This window comes from Triturus cristatus, chromosome 8, assembly GCF_964204655.1.
Source record: "Triturus cristatus chromosome 8, aTriCri1.1, whole genome shotgun sequence".
Taxonomy (NCBI): Eukaryota; Metazoa; Chordata; class Amphibia; order Caudata; family Salamandridae; genus Triturus; species Triturus cristatus.
Genome location: NC_140591.1, coordinates 355,790,427 through 355,817,228, shown reverse-complemented (window position 1 = coordinate 355,817,228; position 26,802 = coordinate 355,790,427). Strand labels below are relative to the sequence as shown.

The following is a 26,802-nucleotide window of genomic DNA, read 5'->3' as shown; positions in this document are numbered from 1 at the left end:
ATGCATTTCTGTATTCCAAATGAAAGACAATGTGTAAAAAAGAAGTCATTCTAAAAAATGACTGATAATTCTCATGCTAGTATGAGTATCCCAATTTCGGAAATGTGCAAAAATCTACTGTTTCTAAATTCTATATTTTGTTCTCATTTCAGAAATACATAGGTGTCTTTCATACCGATTTTTCCATGTACACATTTTTACAGAATAATTGCTATATACCCGGTACATAATAAAAAACCATTGCAAGTTGCTGCTCAGTTTTTGGCTCTGGGTTCGTCGGGTTCTTGGTGAACCTACAAGTCCTATATATCCCCACAACCAGTAATGTCCAGCGGATGTAACGGTATATTGCTTTCAAAGAGCTGTCAAAATTAGAAGAAGTTACAGGTGAAAACGTTGACACAAAAGGTGCTTTTTTTCAACACATTTTCAATTTATCCTATATTTAACTGTTAGTTTCTATAAAGAAACCTTGATGGATCTACACAAATGACCCCTTGCTGAATTCAGAATTTTATCTACTTCTCTAAAATGTATAGCTTTCCAGGATCCATTATTGCTTCTGTACCCATTTCTACCATTAACTGGAAGGAGGTTGAAAGCACAAAAAATAGCAAAAATAGGCTATGTCCCAGAAAAATGCCAAAACTGTGTAAAAAAAATGTTGGGTTTCTGACAAAAGTCTGGTATCCCCTAAAAGCTGGGAAAATAGTGATTTCAGCCCCACAAACCCTTTTTTGATAACATTTGCAGGGAAAAACCCAGATGCTTTCATTTGCAGCCCGTTTTTCCCATTTTCCCAAAAAAACCTAAATTTTGCTGTATTTTGGCTCATTTCTGTGACCCCTCCAGGGGTATCCACAAACCCTGAGTACCTTCAGAATCCCCATGATGTTGGAAGAAAAGGACGCATATTTGGCGTGGATACCTTATGTGGTGAAAAAGTTACAGGGGCCTCAGCGCGCACTACCCCAAATAGCCAAAAAAGGCCGTGGCACAGGAGGGGGAAAAGGCCTGGCAGCGAAGGGGTTAAATGCTTTACACGTGTTCCTTTGTTTAAGCCTGGCTGCTAGGAGACACAGCTATCCAGGGTTGAGATGAAGGGTTAAACAAACAGAACCTAAAGGTCTTAAAGGAGATGGTAAATGTATTAGATGGTGAGGTCGCACAACCACACCATATAATACACTGCATTTCCTCACAATCACCATCTCTGATTACAAAACACTAGCAATGACACATCTACCACAACAATTAAGCTTGGGTAGGGAAGGGAGTGTGGGCTGCCATGGGGGGTTAGGATGGAGTTAGTCTGACACCAAAGAAGAGCTTAAGCCATCACCTGTGAAATCTGGATGGAGTTGGAGAGGCAGCCATGATGACGGGCTCACTAAAACCGGCAGTTCCACTGCAGGGCATGAATGTGCCATCTGTACATAAGGCAGGGAGCCGTCCTCACAGAGGCCCAGGATTGAGCCTAAAACATCAGGATCATGTCCTGAAGGTCTTGGACTTGTTGTGGCGATGAAGAACAAGTTACTTACCTTCGGTAACAATATATCTGTAAGAAACATTAGTTAGTTAGATTCCTCACCTTAGAATATCCCCAGGCTTCAGGCTGCATCCGGAAAGATTTTTCGTCAGCAATACCCTTGCGCGTCGCTAGGCGTCGTCTGCGGCTCCGCGTCCGTCGTCTTGCGCCGGGATGACGTCGGAGTACTTAGATGCCGCCCTCGCACGCTGACGTCCGTTCTTGTACATAGCTTTCTGCGCCAGGAACGCAGAGCCATTCAAGAGACCGACACTGGTGCCAAAAAAGTCTAGGGCCCTGAAAGGGATGACCTCAACCCTAGATATCGGTTCGCAGAACGGGGAGGATGGGTGAGTCGGTGAGGAATCTAACTAACTAATGTTTCTTACAGATATATCGTTACCAAAGGTAAGTAACTTGTTCATCTGAAAGAAACACGTTAGTTAGATTCCTCACCTTAGAATAGATACCCCAGCAATACCAACCCCGGTGGTGGGTCTGCTAACCAAGATCCCACCAGAAAGTCCTGGAGAACAGAACGGCCAAAGAAGCCGTCTCTCCGGACTTGGCTGTCCAGGCAAAAGTGTGCATTGAGGCCCAGGTTGCTGCCCGACAGATGTCCTGCAAGAGGACACCCGAGGCCCAGGGCAGTAGTCGCCGCTGTGGCCCGAGTGGAATGGGCCCTCAACCCTACAGGGGGTTCCTTTTTAGCTAAGGAGTAACAGGCCTTGATACACAAAACGACCCACCGAGAGATGGTTTGTTTGTGCACCGCTCGCCCCTTCCTAGCGCCCACGTAGCAAACAAAGAGTTGGTCGTCCACCAGGAACTGCTTGGTGCGCTCCAGACAGAAGGACAGCGGCCCTTTTGGGTCCAGACGGTGGAGCCTCTCTTCCTCTTTCGAGGGATGTGGAGGAGGAAAGAGGGTGGGCAGCGTGACAGACTGTCCAATGTGAAAGGCAGTCACCACCTTAGGAAGAAAGGAAGGACGAGTCCTGAGAACAACTTTGTCCGGATGGACAGAAAGGAAAGGAGGCTTAGAAGAGAGCCTGGAGCTCACTCACCCTTCTAGCAGAGGTGATGGCCACCAGGAAAGTAGTCTTAAGCGTCAACAGACGAAGGGGACAATTATGAGGTGGCTCAAAGGGAGCGCACATCAGAAACGTCAATACCAGATTCAAATCCCGCTGAGGCATTACGAAAGGGACAGGAGGAAACATGCGAGTAATGCCCCTAAAGAATCGAGAACCAACAGGGGATTTGAAAAGAGAAGGCTGATCAGGAAGCCGTAGGAAAGCAGAGATAGCTGAAAGATAACCTTTAAGAGTGCCCAGAGCAGAGCCCTGCTGGGCCAAAGAAAGGAGGAACAAGAGAACATCAGAAAGAGGGGCAGAAAGGGGATCCACAGCCTTTGCAGTGCACCATGTCACAAATTTGTTCCACCTGCAGGCGTATACCGATTTTGTGGAGGGACGCCTGGCTGCCAGAATACCATCACAGACCTCAGGAGGCAAGTCAAATGACATCAACTGCCGCCGCTCAATCTCCACACATGGAGGTGGAGACTGGACAGGTTCGGGTGGAGGACCGTCCCCTGCTGCTGCGACAGAAGGTCCTCCTGAAGAGGCAGGCGTATCCGGAGCCACCAAGATGACTTGGGCCCAGTCGCCCTGCACCGAGTCCAGAACCGCTCCGATGAAGAGGAGCTTCTGGGAGGGACTCCGATGCGACTTCGGCACATTGATGGAGAACCCCAGCAGATGCAGGAGGTCGGCCGTAGTCTGGAGGTGGGAGACGACTGCCTGGGGCGAGCCCGCCTTCAACAACCAGTCGTCGAGATAGGGGAAGACTGAAACCCCCAATCTGCGCAGATGAGCTGCGACCACCACCATCACTTTCGTGGACACCCGAGTGGCACTGGTGAGGCCGAAGGGGAGCACGGTAAACTGAAAATGCTCCTGGCCCACCGTGAACCGTAGGTAACGCCGGTGGGCCGGCAGGACGGGGATGTGGAAATAAGCGTCCTGCAGGTCCAACGCTACCATCCAGTCTACAGGGTCTAGGGCAGCCAGAACCTGAGCTAAGGTGAGCATCTTGAACTTCTCCTTGCGGAGGAAGGCATTGACGCTCCTGAGGTCCAAGATAGGGAGTAGACCCCCTTAGCCCTTCTTGGGAACCAGAAAGTAGTGGAAATAACAACCACGACCTACTTCTGGACCAGGAACGCGCTCAATGGCCCCCTTGGCCAAGAGGGCCGTAACGTCCTCCCGTAGAAGGTTCAAGTGATCCGCCGACATGCGGTGGTACTGCGGTGGCATGGCTGGAGGGGTCGCCTCGAAGGGGAGGGAGTAGCCCCTTCGGACGATTTGCAGCACCCACCTGTCCGACGTGATGTAACGCCAGTGGAGCAGGTGATGGCGAACTCTGCCTCCCACTGGCGTGGAATGGGCCTGAAAGCACGGACTAGGAGGGCTTTGAGGCGGATGCTGCTGAGGTAGATGTGGACGGACCGGCACGTTGTCCCCCTGTACCGCCTCGGCGGAATCCACGTCCGCGACCGCATGGTGGCTGGTTCTGCGGCCTGTGGCTAGGCGGACGTGAGGGGGCGCCCCTTCCTTGGCCAAGAAGGGGGCGAAAAGCGCAAGTTTGCGGGCGCGGGCCAAGAGGCCCAAGGACTTTGCCGTAGCCCTGAAGTCCTTAAAGCGCTCCAGCGCACTGTCCGCTTTGTTGCCAAAAAGGCGACTGCCATCAAAGGGCATGTCCATGAGGGTGCTCTGGACATACCTGGAAAAACACGTGGACCGCAGCCAGGCGTGGCGACGAAGCGCCACCGTGGTCGACATTGCCCTGCCCAGCGAGTCCGTCGTGTCCAATCCACATCGGATGGGATGCCGTGCCATATCTCGCCCGTCGGCAAGAGCCTGGGCGATCTGTATCCGGGCCTCCTCCGGACACTGGGGCAGCACGTCCTCCACCGTATTCCACAGAGAATGGGAGTAACGGTCCAAAAGACAGGCGGTGTTGATAGACCGCAACCCCAAACTAAGAGAGGAGAACAGTTTCTTCCCAAACTGCTCTAGTCTTTTGGATTACTGATCCGGGGGAGCGTACGGGAAGGAGGTCTTGGAGGTAGAGGCCTGGATAACCAGGCTCTCGGGCGTGGGGTGTTGGGACAGAAAACTGGGGTCGCCCGGTGCAGGGCGGTGGCGCCAGTCCACGTTCCGGTCCACAGGAGGAACTGTGGAGGGCTTGGACCAGGTGCCCTTTAGAATGTCACTGAGTGCCTCATTGAACTGCAGCAGAGGCTCCGAGGAGCTTGCTGACAGTTGAAGCACTTCTGTGAGGAGGTTCGTCCTCACGGCCACAGCAGGCAGATCCAGCCCAAGGGCTTCGGATGCCTTACGCAGCACCACAGAAAATGCAGCACCTTCCTCCGAAGCCACGGTCGGAGGAGAGATGAAGCCAGTGTCAGGGGAGGTGTCAAGTCCACTGGCATCCCCCAGTTCATCTGCCCAGTCCTGAGATAACTGGCCCTGCCGGGCCAGAGGGTCCTCAGACCCCTCCCAGTCGTCACCGTCATCCGATTCCTGGTATACAGGAGGAATGATCAGAGCCGGGCGGAAGATGAAATTTCCACCCATCGGCATCGGGTGCGGCGCCGGATGGCGCTGATCCGACGCCGGGCCCGGGCCGGGACTAAACCGGGGAACGGCGTCGTCCGAGGGCGGCGCCGGAGGAGTCGGCGCCGGCAGAGGGGTCGTGAGGTCGACCGGCGATACAGGCACCGGCGGTGGTGGTCCGTAACCGACATCAGTCGGTGACAGGAGTCACAAGCCTTAAAGCCAGGCATCCCTACCGGCACCAGCGTCGACAAGAAGAGAACCAAAATAGTTCAAAAAAGTGTAGTCAAAAAATGACTAAAAGGGTATGCTCTTCCTGGATCGGTGCTTACTGGCGCGGAAAAAAGAAGAAGAACTGACATCAGCGCGCGAGGGCAGCGTCTAAGTACTCCGACAACGTCATCCCGGCGCACGACGCCAATGACGGACGCGAAGCCGCAGACGACACCTAGCGACGCGCAAGGGTATTGCTGAAGAAAAATCTTTCCAGATCCAGCCTGACGTCTGGGGATATTCTAAGGTGAGGAATCTAACTGACGTGTTTCTTTCAGATAGGACCTTCAACACCAGAGTCCGGGACAGCCACTGTGTGGAGCTCAGATGGGACTTTGCCTCAAATATGTCAGTATTTCGGCTGTTGCTCAGAGATAGTCTGTGACTAGCCCATTTTGGGCAGCCAGTTGTCAAGGTATGGGAATGTATGTACCCCCAACTTCATGAGCTGCAACCACCACCATCACTTTTATGAAGGCCCAAGTGACCGAAGTAAGGCTGAAGGGCAGCACAGAGAATTGGGAGTGTTCCGAACCCACCGCAAACTGCAGATAATGCCTGTAGGACGAAAATAAGTTTCCCACAAGGCCAGCGACACCTTCCTAGGTCCAGAGCAGGTAGAATCTGAGACAGTACGCATTTTGAACTTCTCTTTCTTTACAAAGATATTCAATGGCCTTAGTTGCAGTATAGACCTGAAGCTTTCATATTTCTTCAGCACAAGGAGGTACAGCAAGTAGAACCCTTTCCCTCTCCCAGCGTTGGCACCCACACAACTGCATCCTTCGACGAGGTAATAATGACTTCATGAATCAATTCTGCACCACGCTCTGTGGTGTGGGAGGAAGATGGCGTGAGGAAGAGCTGATAGGCAAGACGTACCTGTCTGATGTGATTGATCTTCAGCCGGGGAATAACCTATTCAGCCTCTTACCAGCTGCATTCGAGAGCTTGTGAGGGCAAACTAAAGCTGACTGGAAGCCACTGGAGCAAGGGGAGGGCAGTGGTGGGGTAAGACGTCAAGGATTACAGTCCCCGCTGCTGCGTACTGACGCAACCTTTACTACAGCCTTTGCCTCAAAAGGACTGGGATTGGTACTGTAGTGGAGGATGAGAGAGACATGCCTGCCTGTAAACCAACAGTCTGGAATAGCCACCAAATTTTTTGTACTGTTGGTGAAAATGTTTGGCAAGAAAGCAGTGGCACAGCTACTCTTAAAAAGTTTTAGCACCAAATCAGCCTTCTCTCCAAACAATCTAAACCCATCAAAGGGCATATCCATCAATGACCATTGCAGGTATCCTGAAAACCTTTCAATCTCACCAAGGCATGCCTTCTATTATGTTATGAGCACTTGTAGAGCGCACAGCTACCCCAAGGAGTGTCCCAGCTCGTGCCTTGCAAAGTAGATTGAGCAGCTCGAGCGATCTTATTCAAAAAGGAATGTCTTCAGCTTCTTCCTAAATACACTCGGAACACAGAGAGCCTGAAGCTCCAACGGGAGTTGGTTCCTGGCCACAGTCCCAAGTCGTGACAGAGAGCTGCCACCTGCCCTTTGTTTGAGGCCCCTGGGAATGCATGCCATTCACTTGTTAGAGGAATGAAGCTGCCTGGCCGGTGAGTAGAAACTAAATCTTGATCTCAAGTAGGCCAGCCCGTGGCCATATAATGCGGAGTGCGCCATTACAAGGGATTTAAACTTCACCCTGTCTACCACCACCAGCCAGTGCAGATCACGGACGTGCAGCCCGACATTCGCCATCTTGGGGAGGTTAAGTAGTAATTTGGCCACTGCATTCTGGATCACCTGAAGTTTGTTGAACAAGTAGCCAGGCAGGCCAACATATAGTACGTTGGCATGATTGATGCAGGACGTAATCAGAGCTTGGATGACTGTTTTCCTGGTCTTAATGGCGAACAGTGGTAAAAATAAATTAAGTGATTTCAAGATACCAAAACATGTACCGGACAGCCTTTTGATTTGAGGACCAAAGCAAAGTTTTTCATTATACCATATCTCCAGGTTTTTTACAGGACCGCCGTGGTGTGATGGCATTGGGAACTCATCTGGCCAGAAGGAGCACCAGAACTGTGGGGGAAAATTCCCGAAAAGAAGAATCTCTGTCTTGTTCTCATTGCATTTTAATTGGGCCTCCACCAACCAGTGGAAAACTGCAGAGAGGCAGACCTTAACATGTGCGCTGGTAGCCTCAATGTCTTTGTTCCAGGAAAAAAAGCAGCTGTGTGTCATTTGCATATGAGATAACTTTGGCCCCAAGATCCTCTGCTAACTGAATAAACGGAGCCACGTTGATGTTGAACAACAGAGAACTCAGCACCGAGAGGCACCCATATCCAGTTTCTGGGGGGTAGCTGAGAACAGCAGGATCCAGATTTGTAGGGTTCTGTCTACCAGGTACGATTTAAGCCAATTCCAGGCTGATCAGTCCATGCCAAGATCCCAAAGACGGGTCAATAACAAGGCATGGGGAACCATATCAGACACGGCAGATATGTCGAGAAGGACCAGGGCTGCCCTGCCCCCCGCATCTAGGGTCCCCCGTATAGCTTCAGATATTTCAGTCAGCACCATTTCAGTGTTGTGCATAGCTCTGAAGCATGATTGAGCCGGGTAGAGAATTCAGATCTCGCAACAAAACCAAACAATTGAATGTTAACCTGCTTTAACCTGATGTTAGCCACTGTGGGGAGAAGCGAGAAGCGAGATGGGACGGTAATTAGAGGGCAGTGAAGGATCCAATGCAGGATTCTTCAGCAAAGGAATAAACATGGCCTGCTTCCAGGCCGAGGGAACCCTGGTGCCAATAGCTTTTCCAATGCAGTATGGGGTGTCCAGGCAGCCATACAGAACATACTTGATCACATTGTGGCTATCTTGCATCGTTTGGCCAACAAGGCACCAAGGTCATCCGAGAGGGCCAGCAAGATCTAACTGGCCATGTACAACAAAGCATGGGTGTACCTACCTATTCAAAAGGCAAACTCCAGTGAGAAACCATTGGGCCAAGCTGACTGAGAAAAACCTTTACTTTCTGAAAACATCAATTCGAATCAAACTTTCCATCTGGAGGACTGGTTGGAAAAGAATACAGATTGACTTTACCAGTTGAAGCTGAACTACCAGGTTTTCAGGTGTGAGATATTCAGTCAGGAAATCAGGATCATCAGGGACTGGTTTATATCTGTTAAGCACATGTCAAATAACTTGTGTCAAAACATGGCTTAGCCCATGCCACCAATAAGGAAGTCAACTGTTGACAGGTAGGGACTTGTGAGGAACCCAGCGCCTTGGAGCAAGACTTGTTCAACCGCTGCCTTTTCTCATGTTCAACGAGGCAGAGCTTCACCTTGCATTTTGGATTGCTTTTGGACACATTATCCCACAACTCTGAATCTTGCCCAGAGCCCACGCACCATAAGCACATGTATGACCCATATCTGCCTCTTGCAGTATGGGCATGGCTTCAATCCTAAAATTGTAGAACAATTCTGAAGTCGTCGGAAGACTAACTAAGTTTGTAGCAGAGGACATGTCAAATGGCACATAAATAAATAAATTGACATCAGGATACAGGAGTTGCACTTATGAGGTTCCACTCTGTCACTTCCAGGGTGGGACAGTAAGGAGTCACAGTAGACAGACTGGAAATTAACAGAATAGTGAAGAATGTCAGGATGTTTGAGTTTTCCTCAGACAATAAGATAAGAGGCTCCCTGTACTTCATAGCTAATTGTCCGATGAGGTTCCCAGCCAATTATACAGCTTAAAAAAGACTGAAAATGGATACAAGCCATCATTATTGACTGAAGACAGATAGGGGTAAGACAACCATGCAGAGTGAAAGAGCCTTTTATCATAAATAATTTCACCAACCACAAGGAAATTTTCTATTAGAATCAACAAAGAAAAACATTACAAAAACATTACCAAAGCGTACATTAGTCTTACTAGACTTTTAGTACATATTTTTCAGTCAGACAGTGGATGATTGACTTCACTTAATGAAAAGCGGTTAGTTTCAAAATTCTAAAACTTCTTAATTATTAAAGAGAATTATCTGGGTAAAACAAATGCATCTTCCACCAGGAAGGTAAAGGGGCATTCACAGAAGATAGCTCCATTTTTAGCAATGTGTAAGCTACTGAATCATACTTGAGTTATGTTACTGCAGCCATCATGGCATACTAATTAACTAGTAGAAGTCAAAAACTAATCATACTCACGATCTTATGTGTGGGAAGTCCTCTTCTATTTTATGTCCAGTGTTTTTGAAAATTTGTAGTGCTGCCTCTGCTACTTTTTCATCGTCCATTTTTAAGCAAGCTAGGAGGGACTCAAAAGTTTCAGCTGAGTGGAAAGTGATTGGGTGTGTGAAGGAGAGCACCTGAAAATAAAAAAAATACATTCTCAGACTTACACACTTTTCTAATAGGGTTATTAGAAATGGTTGTTGTTTTTACATATCTATCATCATCAACTTTTGTATTAGCACTCGGGAAAAATATAAACCGAATGAGCAATTTACATGAGTAAAAAAATCATGAAACATTCACTTTTCATTACAAAACGTCCAACCTTATGATTCTAAAATGATAAGATTAGCAGGCGTAGAGCTCTGAGGTAATTAGCACTAGCGGAAAGTAACTCTTAGCAAATCCTGCCTTCAGATGTGTCATTTTCCTTACATAATGGTGTAGAACAATGTAGTCACAATGATCAACAATAAAATGAATCTTAAAATGTGTTGCTAATGATGCTGTGTGACTGAATAGCTCAATGGGTTGTTTAAAAATCACTTCCCATAACAGCTGGTAAACACAGTTGGCATGCCATTCATTGTTTTTTGTTATAAGACACTTACAACCTTAAGTCCTAGCAATCCAATCATTATTAGAACATTATGCACTTTGGAGGGGACACATTTTGAACACTTTGTACAGTAGAATGTGTTTGGTGGAGGGTCAAAGGTGCAGTGGAAAGACTATTCAATTACTGTCAGTAAGCAAGAAAAGACATGAACCACCACAGTAGACGTGAATGCTCTCAATCAAATGTTTTGCATGAGCAATAAATTTAACCAGCTTCTTGGATGAGCACAATTTCAGGTCTCTTAATGGTTGGCTCATGTGATATTCTGGCACAGTCTATGTGGTCTGTCGGCACAAGCTTCAGGAATAAAATAGTTACTTCGCTGTGGGAGTAGTTTTGAGTTTGAAGAAGTTTCTGGATTCCCATGCTGTGCATTCTTCCAGCATCTAGTGGTAGAGTCTGGTCTTCTTCCAGGCTCCCCCCTGTACCACCCACCCACCACAACCTTGGGGTATATCAACCACCAATTGGCAATATGTCCATCCTCCTGTGAAGTCAGACTTATGGCCCTGGAAGCCCACGTGCCTGGTCACTATCTACAGATTCTTCTTTTCCACTTTCACAGTGTTTACTACTTTTTTTTTGTTGCAAACTCCGACCATAAACTAAATAAAATGTCACTGCATTCCCCTTGATCTATTAAAAACAACCATCCAGTCCCTCGTCAGTGCTAGACTCCATTTTGGGTATGCATCTTTGGCTGCAGTTCATTATCTTCAACCCTAGTTGAAGAAGGATTCTCACTTGATTCCTACATTAGTTCACTCTGCAAGTAAATTCGGCCATAATACTTGTGATATGTATTGGCTGCCCATTAAGGCCCAAATCAAATTTAAAATCTGCAGCCTGGATCACAAGGCCATCCATGATAATATCCAGTCATATCTTGATGATCTTCTGACCTTCTCCAGTGATCAAAGGGGTCTAATAATTCACAAAACCCTTCTTCTTGAGCTTCCCAAACTGAGAACCACAACAGCACAAAAGTGTTCTCAAGTGTGGCTTCCTCAGCCCGGCACTCTCTGCTCCCAGAACTATGACATCACTCAATACTTTCGTTATTCAGACAATACCTATATTAACTTCTTATAGTCAAACTAAAAACTCAAAAAACATGCATTCATCAAGGTCGGTTGTGAATCATTCCTGCCCTGTAGGAAAGTATTATCTGCTTCTTATGGTTACCTCCACTCTATGCTAAATGTGATACTGTTTTTGACTAGTCTGACTGGACCCCAGTCTATCTACTTTCTCCCTAAACTGTTATGTCATGTACTTAGGTACACTCCAGATTGGATACTGGAGTACCCTTGTCAGTCCCTAGTATATGGTACACATGTACCCAGGGCATAGGTACCCCAGTGGCATCCCATGGGCTGAAGCATGTGTTATGTCACCCAAGAGAGGCCATGCAAAATGGAACTACAGGTCTGCCATTACAGCCTGTGTAAGTTGGTGCATGCACCACTTACTTGAAATATAGTTTTACTATATCTAAGGGCCACTAATCTTAAAACCTATAAGTCACCCCTAAAGCAGGCCTTAACAATCCTGATGGCAGGGTGCTTGGTTCTAAGTGACAGGGTGCCACTGCATGAGCAGGACACCTCTGCAGCCTACGGAGTCCATTCTCCCAGGTTGTTAGTGCAGCAGCCATTTACGACATATAGAGTGGCATTATGCGACCACGTGATGACTAACTCTAAAACAGCTGAAAGTAACCTTATTGTGTTTCCGGTAACCGGTGTGGGCGATATGAATCCACCCCTCAGAAGCGAACTTTCCGGTACCAGCCTTCTAGTCCCGGGCAGAATAGAATGTTTGCTGACGACCAGAGACATATTTCTGCCCTCCTGCTGCAGAGCCAAGCTCAAGCAGAGGAAGGTGGAACAATAGGCATCTTGTCACAGGGAGGTGTGACCACCTACCAGACAGAATTTTGTGTATTAGGGCTGGGTGGGTGCGCTTGCCAGTGACGGAAAGTCTGCATGAGGGGCACATTTGGTGTCCCTGTACGTAGTCCAGTTCAAACCAGTCTTTGGAGCCGTTGGCTCCTGCTCTGGCACGAAACTGGACAAAGGACATGGGAGTAACCTCCCACTGACCAGACCCTCTCCTGAGAGTGTCCCCTAAATTTGTCCAACCCTCTGTTGTGGTTATAAAAGGACTTACCTGGCTGTAGGACCCTTGATTCGACGTGGAGAAGATTCTGAACCAGAAACCACTGAACTTCAAACGTCTGGACACTCTGGACTTTGTTTGGGCCTGACTTAGTCTCCCTCTCAGTCTGAAGCATCTTCTGTGCCCGTGCACCATACAGGCTCCGAGCAAGACCTGTGGAGAATCAAGGAAACCGAAGATACCTCCATTGGAGTGAAGGAGTCACTCCCCTGCATTCGCAGGCACCACATCACGACTGACCAGTCTGCTGCTCCTGAGCGCCTACGGACTCCGAAGGCTCCAGTAACACAGGAGGTGGGTTCCTATGTCCCTCGAGGTCTGACCTTCCCTCTCACCAAGTTTGAGGATAGAATCCCTCCTGAGGGCTGCAATATCTGTTCCCCTGTGCACCGCGTTCATTTGCAGTTGCATATGCTTGTTGGTGTTTCCCAAGCAAGTGCATTGGGCTTCGAGTAGACCCAACCTCTGGCACCCTTTCTTGTCAAGAACTCAGGCCTCCTCGCGCCGAGCGCTCCGTGGGCTTCTGTTTGACAAAACTACCCAAGTTCCTCTCATGACTCCTGGACCTCCGGCCAGTGGGTCCATTTGAGGGTCAACTTTGCTTTCCTTGTGCTCCCCTGGTTGCTCCAGGTCTGCCCCGACTCCCCTTGCTTTGGTGAGTCTCCTGGACCTTACTGTTCCGAACCGTAACCTTCTTTGACCTTCTGCGTAGGTTGCAGATGCCAAGTCTTGTTGGTGCTCCTGCCAGACACCGACCCCTGAGCACTCAACATCCTCCGTGGAACAGCTCGTATCCGGCTCTTGGTTGTCCTCGACTTCTCCTGGTCCCCGTGGCTGCAGAGTCAAGAACCCCCTCAACGCACCTGAAGCACCCGACATCAGTGGTCATTCGTCTACCGAGCCCCTGGCCATTCCTGAGTGACCCAGACTTAGTCCCCTCGGCTTTCAGGTACTCTTCTACCAGAATACACCTTTGGATTCCAACACTTTTCTTACTTCCAGCAGTGGCTCTTCTTTGAAGTCCTCCATAGAGATCGACAGCGGTTTCCGACGCCAATTCAGACCTATGCACCCGGCTCCAATGGTATAGGTAACTCTGGTTCTACGGTATCCATGGGTGCGGTGGCTCTCCAACAACGTAAGTTCCACAGGGTTTCTTCGAAATCCACTGGGAAGGGTCTTTAAATTTTAAAACTTCGACCGCGACTTCTCTATAGAATTGTACGGAGCACGCGGTCGTGTGCCGACACTGCACCCGTCCTCCGTGGGATCCCTACTTACTCACCTTGGGGTCCCAGCTATTCTACATCCTAGACACTGTCTTGACTCGAATCGTGGTTCTTATACCACTATTTTAGTACATGGTTTGGTCTCCCCCTGGAGCCCACTGTGCATTAGTGCTATTTACTATTGTTTCTGTACTACAGTATTGTGTGCTTTGTGAGTAACCTTGTGTAGAACATTCTGTGTCATACTAGAGTGTTATATTAATACATATTTTTATAACTACTATATGGTTCTCCTTTCATTTAACCAATACTATATGGTCGCATTCTGTTAAAACAAGCTGCTTAACATTCCTTCAAGACTAAGCCTGAAGGCTGCTCTCCACAGCTACCACTTGGATAGCTTTCTAAGGTTATATTTGACCTCTAAAATCAAGGGCTGTTTGGACTGGTGCAAGGTGCCCACTTTAATTAGTGGACATCATTTACCAGCCCAACTTCTCACATGCCCTCTCCAAACATTAACATGGACTCTTTCATTCCATCTCCCAGAAATCAAGATCTTGATTTGTACATTCTATTAGACTGTTTATTCTGTTCAATGTTTATCTGCACTGTTTATTAATTAGTAATCAACTTCCCGTCGATCCCCACAAATAACACACTATTCTTGACAATGTAATGCGTCCAGGTGCTCCATTTATAAAAATATATATATATGCCCGGTTCATGGATTTATGATTACGGTTTATGGATTAAGTTACACTGCCTTGCCTGATTAGTTTTCCCAGCTAAACCCAGGGAACTATCCACATCTCAATTAAGTTACTAGTGAGCAGACCTAAGCTCTGTTTTAAGAGGGTACACCAAAAATGTTTCCATCTTTACCCACAAGATTAACAATGGTGGCTACTTCCCCAGCTCAATCTCAACTATGATTTGACTGGTGGTATGGCCAACAGGATGATGTGTTAGGGAACAGGCCTTTTTATGTGCAGTCTGGTGGATATAATCTGAAACAAAAAGAGTGGCCACATTTACATAAGGGGGATCAATAGTCTAATCTTGTGTATGGGGAGGTTTACGGAGGGGGGTTTCCTTCAGGTTGTTCCATATCCATGGTGGGATCCCTATATGCACACCCCTATTGTTTAGGAGAACCAGCCAAAAAGAGTGTTCATCTGTTTCACAGGGGAGGTTCCGCCATCTTTAAGTGTAGGATCCCCTGACCACTGAAAGGTGCCCTGCTCCTCCCCTTTCTGCTGTCTTGCTTGTTCTCATTCTGTTCTCATTCACGAAGAGCAGCTTTCACTGGCTCTGCATAAGGCCAAATATCTTGATTAGTTCAAACTTAACTGACCTCCGGTTATATCACAAGTACACAAAATTAAAGACAGAGTGACAAGATGCACTTCTGATTGGGAGAAAACATTAAATAAAAAATAAATCACTTTAGTTGGCCAAAGCTTTCTGCTTGTGCCTCCACAACAGGATCAATACTGGCCCTTACAGTCTTGACCAGAAGGGCAAATAGTTAATTTACTTTGATACTCAGGTGAGAAGCCAGTGCCAACTTTGTCTAAAATTGCAAATCATCCTCCAGTCATGAGGGAGTGCATCTTAGTCTTTGGCCTCTCTAACCAAGTGTTTTTTCTCTGGTAGGTGCAGGTCATGCTGGTCAGCACCAGTTTAGGCATTTTTCTGACTCAAGCTGGAATGCTTGAGCCAAAGGTTTACCAGCTTATTGGACAAGTTACTTACCTTTGGTAATGCCTTACCTGGTAGTGACATAATCTAGCCATAGAATTTTTACCATAGAACTTCCAGGCATCAGGCTGGATCCCGAAAATGTTTTAATAGCAGTATCCTTGTGTGCCGATAGGTTGCGTCGGTCGACTCCGCGTTATGCCGGAGGACTCAAGCTCGTCTTTGTGACATCTGCGTCATCTACATAGACGCCACCTCAGTGCGCTGACGTCAGTACTTTTCATGACTTTCCACGCCAGAAGTGCAGAGCCATGAAGTGACTGACCATGGTGTGTTAAAAAACACAACTAGGGCCCTGAAGGGGGACAGCTCTAACACTAAAAACTGATCTGCAGTGCAGGGAGGATGAGTGGGTCGGTAAGGCATCTGCAGATAGATCATGTCACTACCAGATACGGCGTTACCCAAGGTAAGTACCTTGTCCATCTGTTAGAGACATCTAGTCGCAGATTCCTTACCTTTGAACCGATACTCCAGCAATATTATCCCCGGAGGAGAGACTGCAGAAAGTGTCATACCATAAAGTCCTGTAGGACTGAACGGCTCCAAAGGCCTTTCGTACGGACCTGGTTATCCACGCAATGTTTGGCAAACGTGTGCAGGGATGCCCACGTGGCTGCTTGGCAGATGTTTAGGACCGGAACACCACACTGAAGTGGTGTGGTGGCTGCCTAGGCCCTGGTTGAATGAGCTCCAAGACCTTCAAGAGGCTGTTTCTTTGCCAAGACGTAACAGATTTTTATGCAGAGGATAACCCAACGTAAGCTGGTACTCTTCTGCACAGCACAACATTTCTTTGCTCCAATGTACCCTACAAAGAGTTGGTCATCCACCCGGAACTCTTTAGTGCGGTCAAGGTAGAACAATAACGCTCTATTTTGGATGTAGACGGTGGAAGCGCTCGTCTTCTTTGGAAGGATGCAGAGGAGCATAGAAGGTGGGCAAGGTGACAGATTGCCCTACATGGAAAGGTGTCACTACCTTAGGCAAGAAGGAAGCCCTACTGAGAAGCGCCACTTTGTCCGGAAAGACAGTCAGATAAGGCAGCTGAGAGGATAGAGCCTGCAATTTGCTCACCTTCCTAGCAGAAGTTATTGCCACTAGGAAGGCTGTTTTGATAGTAAGCAGCCGGAGGGGACAATTGTGCAGTGGCACAAAAGGTGCACACATCAAATAGGTGAGAACCAGGTTAAGGTCCCACTGGGGCATGATGAATGGTGAGGGGGAAAACAAATGTGTAAGCTCCTTAAAGAATCTATGTACAATCTGAGATTTACAAAGAGACGGTTGATCTGGCAACCGTAGAAAAGCAGAAAGGGGTGAAAGGTAACCCTTCAGCTTGCCCGGAGCAGAGTCCTGCTGGGCCAAAAAAAGAAAGAAAAGAAGAATGTCAGAGAGGGAGCCAGACAGGGGGTCAACAGACTGTTCTGTACAGTACTTACAAAGATTTCGCCAGGCGTATACCGACTTGGTGGAGGGACGGCTGGCTGCTACAATAACCTCGCAAACTTCAGGAAGAAGGTCAAAAGCTGTCAACGGTCACCACTTACTCTCCACGCAAAGAGACGGAGGATGGAAAGTTTCGGATGGAGGAACCCCCTCTGCTGCTGCGATAGAAGATCCTCCCGAAGGGGCAGCAAAATCGGAGGATCAATGCTCACCAGCAGAAGCTCAGGATACCAAACTCTCCATGCCCAGTCCGTAGCCACAAGGATGACTTGGGCCCAGTCGCTCTTGATCTTATTGAGCACTCTGGACAGGAGTGGTATGGGCGGAAAGGTGTACAGGAGGCCTGTGCTCCACTCAAGACAAAAAGCATCCCCAAGCGAGAGACGCCTTGGAAACTCCAAAGTGCAAAACTGCTGACATTGCTCAATCTCTTCGGAGGTGAAGAGATCTAATCAAGACTCTCCCCACTGCTGAAAGGGACCTTGCGCCACCTCCGGATAGGGACGTCATTTGTGATCCACTAGGCACCAACAGTTGAGTTTGTCCCCCCTGGCGTTCAGGGAACAGGCCTGGTGTTTAACCACCAGGGATATGCCCTGTTGTTTCAGCCAAGTACAGAGGAGTAGGGCCAGCTGACAAAGGGTCCACGACCCCACCTTGCCTGTTTCTGTACCACATTGCGGTGGTGTCTGTGAACACCTGAACTAGCCTCCGTTTGAGATGGCAAGAAGGCTCTCAGTGCCAAACGAATAGCTATAAACTACAGCAAGTTGAGCCTGGCTTCTGCCAGAGAACAGAGTCCTCTGATCTCCACCTCTCCCAGGTGACCACCCCATCCCAGAAATGTGAGATCTGGTTGGAGAAGGGAGAGGGCTCTGCCTCTGAGCCAATCGCGGTTTGTCAACTACCACTGCAGATCGTTCACAGTTCCCTCAGAGATCTGGACTAGGTCGGTGATATTCCTCCAATGCTGCGCCCATTGGAACTTCAGGTACCACTGCAGAGCCTGCATGTGCCACCTGGCATGATCTACCAGCAGGATGCAGGCCATGAGGCCCGGCAGCATACGAGTCAGTCTCACTGAGATCCAGGATAGAGGCGGAAACATTGCTATCATAGCCTTGATATCCTGAACTCGCCGCTCTGGAGGATAGGCCCGAAACTGCAGTGTCCAGAACGGCTCCAAAGAATAGAAGCGTCTCAATAGGGAGTCAGGTGTGACTTCCGCACGTTGATAGTGAACCACAGCAAATGCAAAAGATTCGCCATAGTCTGGAGGTGAGAGAAGACTGCTTGGGGCGAGCCCACCTTTGACAACCAGACATCGAGATAGGGGGAAGACTGGAACCCCTGATCTCTGCAGATGGGCTGCATTCACCACAATCACCTTGGTGAACACCCGAGGGGCACTGGTTAGGCAGAAGGGGAGCATGGTAAACTGAAAGTGCTTGTGGACCGCTATAAACCGAAGGTAGCGCAGAAGTGCAGACAGGACGGCTCCCTTCAAGTCCAACGCTACCATCCAGTCTCCTGGGTCCAGGGCAAACAGTACTGAGTGAGCATCTTGAACTTTTCTATTCTTTTCAGAGCAAGTAGTTGAGGGGTCTGAGGTAGAGGATAGGACCAAAGCCTTTGTCCTCCTTTGGAACCAGAAAATAGCGATAATAGCAACTAGAGCCTATTTCTGGGCTGAGAACCCTCTCTATAGCTCCCTTGGCCATGAGAGTTTTGCCTTTCTCACGAAGTAAGACAAGGTTATCCTCTGTCAGCCAATAGTAAATTGGAGGCATGGCAGGTCGAGTGGTCTTGAAGGGGAGGGAGTAGCTGCTTCGGACTATTTGCAGAACCTGCCTGTCTGAGGTGATGTCCCGCCAGTGGTGGAGGTATCCTACCACCAACTGGTTGCCCATGAACTGGGAGGATCTAACTAGGAAAGTTTGGAGGGGGAGGGTGAGGGAGATGGGTTTGTGGCCTGACCTGACTTCTGGCCTCCCGACCCGCGGGTTCGGGATGAACCACGCCCACTGCCACGCAGAAGTTGCTGAACTTGCGTGGTCCTCTGGCTTGGCGCGATTTGATGATCCTTACATAACCACGAAAGGAGCGAATGGCGGACACAGGCCGGGATGAGACAGAGTCTTAAGAAGTTGACCATAGCCTGCGACTCCTAAAAACATTCAAGCGCCGCGTCCGCCCTGTCCCCGAAGAGACTGGAGGAATTAAAGGTTATGTCATGAGGTTGGCTTGAACATTCCCCAAACAGTCAGACGTTCTCAGCCAGGCGTGGCGCCTAATGGCCACCGTCGAGGAAATCGATTCAGGCAAGCGGGTCTATCGTATCTAGGCCACACCGTATGGCAAACTTTGCTGCATTTCTCCCGTCTGCGACAGCTTGGGAGAGGACAGCCCGGGCCTCCTCCAAGACTTGTGGCAGCAGCTGCGCAACAGTTTCCCACAGCAAATGGGAATAACGGCCCAAGAGGCGTGCAGTGTTTACCGACCGCAATGCAATGCTGGTGGAAGAGAATATCTTACCAAAGCTGTCCAGCCTTTTGGATTTCCTATCTGGGGGTGCGGGAGGGAACGCTCCACGTGAAACAGAGGTGTGGGCCACCAAGCTCTCGGCGTTGGGTGGTTGGAGTGGAAAGTTGGGTCGCCCGGTGCAGGGCGATGGCGGCGGGCGATAGTTTTGTTAACAGGAGGACCTGTTCTGGGATTGTACCAGGTGCCCAGTAGAACATCTGTCAAGGCCTTGTCAAATGGCAGAAAGGGTTCTGAGGTGGAGACACCAGGCTGCAGGACCTCCGTCAAGACATTGGTCTGGACTGCCACAATAGGAAGCTGTAGGTCCAAGACCTTCACAACCCTACCTACCACCATTACAAATTAATCCCCCTCCTCCATAGCCAGGATAGTGGGAGACTGCATGCCAGGCTTTAGGAAGATGTCCATGCCACTCGCATCACCCAGGTCCTCATACCAGTCAATTTCCTGTTGAAAAGCAGGATTTCTAAGGGATTCTGCTGCCCCTCCCAATCCTCATCCAATCCTAGCCCTTCAGAATAAGGCACAGGATACGGAATGAAGCCCAACAGTTCCATTGGCACGGGTCTCGACTTTGGTGGATGCCAAGCCGGCTCTGTGCCGTCTGGAATAAGGATAGGGGAAGTGCCACCGGTAGGGACCGGCGACGTCAAGGGTCTTGGCATCAGAGAAGGTCAAGTGGGTACAACCGGTGCTAGTCTGGATCCAGGAACGAATCCAAGAGGAGGCCTGGGTGCTGAGGCAGGAGCCCAAGGAAGATCCTTCTGCTGAGACTGCAGGTCCCGGAGGCGCACCAGCAGGGTCAGTCCGGGAAAGGAGGGAAATGCAGAGCCAACCCACGCACCCGTTGTGCGGAGTGGGCCCTCGAATGCTGAGACTCCTCTGTCTCCTCAGGTGATGGACGGGGCGAAGTCGAAGCATGCTTCAACTTCTTATGTTTTTTGTGGTGCTTCACACCTCATCTCGATGACTTTGCGTGAGAGGAAGATGACTTAGATCACCCGGAGCGGTGTTCAGGCCTTCCTCTTGGCCAAGACCAGGAACGGGAATGAGATCTTCGGGGAGATCTTCAAGGAACCTGACGCCCGGCCATTAGGCGCTTCAGGGACCGCTCCCTCAAAGCTTTCAGCACCATGGCCCGGCAGTCGGAGAACGACTCCGGGATGTGGTCGCGCTTCAGGCACCAAAAACATACCAGATGGGGACCCGTAACCGACATGGCGGGATGACTGGCACCTCATGGTTTGAACCCCAAGGTCTTCTTACTGGACATATCTACACACCAAAAACGTCGACAAAAAAATCAAAAAAGTCTGCCAAAAAATGACAGGTGGTAGCTCTCTTCGACAGATCTGCTCTGGCTGGCGCATAAAGAAAAGAACTGACGTCAGTGCGATGAGGTGGCCCCTATATAGATGACGCGGAAGTCACAATGACGAGCTCAACACCTACGACGTCATGCGGAGTCCACCTGCTATCAAAAATCTCCCAGATCCAGCCCGACGTCAAAGTTCTAAGGTCAAGAAACTGCAGCTAGATGTGCCTATCAGATTGGGTGCCAGCACAAACAAGAAAGGGAAAGTAATGAGTTTCCATGGAGCGTGAAAGAAACTTAGTAGGGAAGAGCCAGTGATTTCCCCTAGTCCACAAAGCAGCTTTAGTTTGCCAGTGAGCGGGGGAACAAAGAATCTGCAGGATGTCATTAATGATGACAACCTGTAAGAAAAGCACAATTCTGTCTAAGCACTCGCAGTGTTCCCCAATGAGCTTAAGTCATCACCACAATTCCTTGGCCCCATGCATATTAAACACACATCTTGGTTAGACAATACACACCACATACTCAAAAGAAAGGAAAGACACACAGCTATAAAGCACTGGGAAGATAATCACCACACAGCCTGGCACTTGAGGGACTTAGCCACCCTTGAATAAAAGTGGAAATACACAATGGGTATAGACATCTATCAGCAGAGTGAAGCTGTCAAGTCTCAAAAAGTGAATCACTTCCGGTTGACTTGCAAGTTCTTGAGTCCACTTGTTGAAATATATGGCTGGGTATGCCTCTATCGCTGTTTGCAAAAATGCTAGGAGTTTGAAGCCTACAGCAGGTCACCTGCTCTACAGATCAGAATTTTATCTCTTCACATACCCTTGGGGAGGAATTACCTGCGAGTCAGGAACACCAATGAAGAGAACAACAACACACAAGATGTCAGATGATTTAGGCAAACCTGCAATTTCAGTTTCCAAGTACAAAACAAGTTATTAGAAAGTGGCCTGAGAAAAACATACAGGTGATCTCCACACATTTAGTCCTTGAGAACTACAGAAGGGAAAAGGTTGCTAATAGTGGAAGCTGGTGTCACAAAAGCCCTCCCAAGCTTTTCTCCTGGAAGCAAATAGCTAATCTCAAACAGCAAAGTAGTCACTGGGCATCAATGAATGCAGCACGGTGACCTGATGGACCTACCAAATCTGCAAGTAGCAGAGGTATAGCACATACTTCAAAGGTGCGTGTTCCCAACAATTAATGAGTGCCTATTTTTCCTATGGGACTATCCCTTAAATGTTCATTTCACTTTACTAATCTAATGTAGTTGATGAAACCGGAGTACAAGCAATGAGGGTAACAAAGCCATAAAAGAGCATCTGGAGAAGTGAATACAGAGTCAAAACAAGTCAGCTATCTTTCATATAATGTTGGAATATTGATGTGCTGTTCCCTATAGCACTGTTGTAGGTATCAGAGTGCTGTTTAATGAGATAATAGTCAGTGCAGAAAATTAAACGGTAGGTGACAGACAAACCCTATGGGACAAAACATGAAATGCAGCATAGGGAAGAAATAGAGCTCTAATGATTGTGACAAGTTCCCTTGTGTATTTAAAAAACAGTGGTAAACATCGGTATGAGCCCCAAGTAATCCATGTAAACTGATGCCGCAAACTGACAAGGCTCTTTAAAAAATCCTGCTTATAGGCCAAAAGCATATAATGAGTAAAGATTCTTATCAGCAGCTTTCAAAGAGGACCCTTTAACCAGAAGGGCAGGGAGTCTGGGTAACAATTACATTGTATTCCCTTTACAGAAGCGTGATCAAAAGCAAGCAAAGGAGAAAATGGGAAATTAAGCAGAAATGCAAATTATATTTACCCAATGTATTATATAACTAAGGAAAACTAGCTCGGAGGCCACGGTTAAATAGATCAGTGGAATTAAAGGCAGTTACTTTAGTACATATTTTTATGGTTAGAGGGACTGAAAAATAACTGTTAAATTCTCTACCCAGACTCAAGCTAAAGCTTTATACATGTCCTGACGAGTATAGTACTGATCAAGTCGGCGGAGACTAAAAGCAACCAGATTATAAGATTTTAGCTACTGACAAATTTACCATCAAAAAGAGTATCGCAGAACCATAGACCTATTTGATCACAGCAGTACAGCCAGCTCAATAAAACGACAATACACGCTTTAGTAGACAATATTTTGGCCCAAACATCAGACCCTATATTTCTCCAGCAATTTAACATAAGTAAACACATAGTAAATTCGAATATCCTCCTGAGCCACTAAGAAGCATACTATCAACCCTGTAATCACTCAAGTGAGATGTATTAAACCAAAAAAAGAGAATCCTAGAACAAGTCTATGGAACACGCATCACATTTTAGAGGGACATGAAGGAGAGACGAAAACTGTTTTTATTTAAGAATAAATATAACTTTCATACAATCTTTAGTAGAAACCTACATCTTAATATTGCACTGCTCAATGCAGCAAGGGAGGCATAGTACGTAGAGCATGTACCCAAGCACACAATGCAGACAAAAGTACTGCATCTAAAATCCTCCATATTGGTAAGAATTATAGTGCTTCCGAGTCCGACACAGAAGAATAGTTTCTAGAGCCTTCAAATCTACAAAGAGTTAGGACTTTCAATATATGGCATGGCAAAAACATTCCAAAACAAACACACACACCTTTAGTAACTCAAGACCAGCTCGAATTGCTTGATCTGTAGATACCCCTTCTTCTTCATCATCTGCAGTCCCATCTATTGATTTGTTCACCTGTTTGATAAGGGAACTTGAAAAGGTAAACACACGATTAACAACCTCATTTGTAAACATATTGTAATTTCATTTATCAGTAAGGGAATGGTCAATATAACACATTGAGATAGCATGCAAGATAAAAGGCATAAATAGGACGAAATTTTAACAGCCAAAAAATATTTAACAGAATTTACAGGCAAAAATGGTATATAAGCTTTCCACACTTAAGGTAACAAATAACTGATTTTCAATTGCATTAGAAAGGCTACAAATCAGAATAGTTCTGTATAAAATTAACTCATTGTGTGCTAAGAATGAATCTTTAGAGATGCCCCCTGAAAATCGACCAGACGTGGTGTGGTTCCAGAATTGCTGCCCGTAATTTGCCACCACCACACAGGTTTATGGACCCCTGGGTGGAGAGCTTCTGCTCTCTGGGTCCATTAACAAAGCCCACCCTGGGCAGAGGTGTCATGCCTCCTCCCCAGGATGGGCTGGGTCCACGAAAAGGGAAGCTTCAAAGGCCCGCTACCTTTGGAAGCTGTCACGGTCTTTTGCTGCCCCCAGCAACAGGCTCCCACTGGTTCTGGCCCCCACTTTGGGCGAGAGAATGGGCAGGAATCGGCAGGAAAACCACGCTAGGAAGAGAGGTGTGTCCCATCTTTCCTAACCCCACCCCTCAGGTGGGTGAGGCGAGGTGAAGCACACATCCCAGTCCCCTCCATCTTGAAGATGGGGGTCCTCAGCCAATTAGGGATAGGCTCATGCCCCCCTCCCACTGGAGGGAGGCATAATAGGGGGTGTACCCACCCTAAGCAAGTGACAAATTGGTCCCAACCTGCATGCCCCTTTAACGCCCCTAAATTTAGTTTTTAGTGGCAACCCCTACCCTTGCCTCTTCAGATTCGAGGAAGAAAGAAGAAGGACCAAGGAGTCATGCTTACCCAGGAAGACGACAACACCAATTGCTTTGGCCCCAGCCCTACCGGCCTGTCCCGTCTACGACCAGCTACAGCAAGAACCCCGGCGAATCCAGCAGCCAGCAACCCCCAGAGCCCGGAGGACCTGCCCTGCAACCATCTTACAGACTGTCTCTCGTGAGCACCGGATTTGCTCAAGCAAAGCCTCACCACAGAAACCAAATTCCGGCGACTCTGCACCAGACACCCACAACCCGAGTGGCCAAACACCACAAGGAGGTCTCCCCAGCCATCCTGACCTGGGATCTGGTGATCCCCAACCTCCCTCAAGCCTCAAGACGATGCCTGTAGCATCAATCTGAAAGGTCCCTGCGACCAGAGCTGGTAAGAAAACCCAACCCCAGAAGACACCCCTACACCCGACACCCCACGGTCTTGGGTCGCCCAACTGACGGTATCCAGCCATTCCCCAAAATCCCAAATTACCTCTAAAGCCAGTGGTCGCTTTCACGAGGTCTCACTGCCCGAGCCTGTAGCAACTTCGCAATACTGAATGTCTCCATTGAAAAGCACAGGGTCCCCGAAGTCCTTTTTGCACCCTGCACCCGGCCACCCCAGTGCCGCTGGTGGTGCAGCTCCTGATTTAGTCGTTGGCCCCTGCGGCCCTGACCTTAACCCCAGCAGCTTTGGGGGCGTGGCTTGCTGGGCTGCGGAATGGCTGCTCCCTGAGAGAGCTCCGGTGGCCGAGAAATAATCCGACCACAAATCCGGACAATATGTGGACTTAAACCTGCTATAAATCTGCTGCTCAACTGTCGGAATACCTGTGGCGTGAGGCGGTGACTTTCTGGATCGAACCGCCGAGGAGTGGTGCGCGTTCCCGGTCTGCAGTGCTTGGAGCGGCTTGAGCATGGCGCGTTGTGGTGCTGGGAGGCGCCTGCAATCTGCACTTGGGGCCGGGGTCGCGACTCAGGCCTTTGGACTGTGCGGCTGCGGGGGACCGGAGGGAGCGCTGCTCTGAATCCGGAGGCAGGCTCTCGCGCAGAGAATTACGCTGGCGCCCCTCCGGAAGACGATGGTGTTGTGAGTAACGCGGATGTGAAGCGGAGGACGCCCGCGGTGTCGCGGCCTGTGTGTGTTGCTGGTGGCCCGAGACGTGCTGCGCGAGGCGGTGGTGCGGCGCTCCCTCACCGCGGGGTGAAGTACTGGACGGCGCTCCTGGAGATAGCGACTGGCGGCGAGACTTGGGTGATCACCTAGCTCTGCGGTTGTGAAATCCTTGCACCTCCTGAAGATCCGGCGAGGCAGCGTGGGGGTTCCCTCCTCTATGGTGGCATAGAGGGCCTCCGCCAGCACTCGGCATGTGAAGTGTGGTCCGTCCGGCCCCTAGCTGTACCCTGCGAACGCCTGGTGGTAACCGGAGTCACCTTGCTCGGTCGTGCAGGGTCTCATCTGCCGCTTTTTTCGAACTTTGAATTGAGGTACTCGGACCCGCCAGGGCTCTTTGCCCCTTCCTTGTAGTGGGCCTGTTGTCGGCTGGCGCCGCCTGGTCGGGTGCTGAGGGTGCGGCGGTGCGGGAGGAACAGCCGGGCTCTGTTGTGATAGTTGGCGCCTGACCTAGGCTGCGACATGGGCAAGCAGGATGCGAAACAGCCCAGACTTAATTTCGATCAGCGCAAGTCGTCGCGACAACTGGACCAGGACGCGGACACGGCCTCCGGAGGTGTAGCGGGAAGCCGACAGGATGAACAGGGCGAAGATATGCGCTCCCTCATGTTAGAAATGCGATCAAGTCTGCGCACTATAGACGCAAAGCTGGATAACCTTACGTCCCAGATGGAAGTGGTCAAATCTCAGGTGGGAGTGCACGAACATCGTATAGACGTCCTCGAGAATAAACAGTCTGACTTCCAAGTAGAGACGAAAGATCAGCTTTCGCACATGGACAGGCTCCTAGGTGTGATCAGGGCAAAGAACGAGGATTTGGAGGCCAGATCGCTACGCAACAACGTACGCATCACGGGCGTCCCGGAGACTACAGCCATCACGAAAATGGAGATGTATATCTCTGACCTTTTGAAGGATTGATTTGCGACATGTCTGTCACCGCAGTTTGCTGTGGAGAGGGTGCACCGCACTCTCGGACCTCGGCCGCCGGTGGGAGCCCCGCCGCGTCCCATATTGGTGCGGCTGTTAAACTATCCAGATCGGGACGCTATACTGCGACAGGCACGCACTATGGGGTCAATACAACATCAAGGGAATCAAGTTGCCTTCTATCCTGATTTCACACCGGCGGTCCAGGCGGCCAGAAGAGAGTTTCTACCGGCGAAACAGA

General features: G+C 48.9%; 1 protein-coding gene across 2 annotated transcripts in view; it reads right to left on the bottom strand.

Annotated features, from left to right (window-relative positions):
* Positions 1–26,802, bottom strand: part of PDS5B (PDS5 cohesin associated factor B) — an 802,561-nt gene that overhangs the window by 381,445 nt on the left and 394,314 nt on the right. For both annotated transcript variants that reach the window (XM_085621687.1, XM_085621686.1), the window contains exons 18-19: positions 23,470–23,575; positions 9,671–9,831 (exon numbers count right to left, since the gene is read on the bottom strand). In XM_085621687.1, the coding sequence (XP_085477813.1) occupies positions 9,671–9,831; positions 23,470–23,575 (267 nt within the window). The remainder of the gene's footprint in view (positions 1–9,670; positions 9,832–23,469; positions 23,576–26,802) is intronic.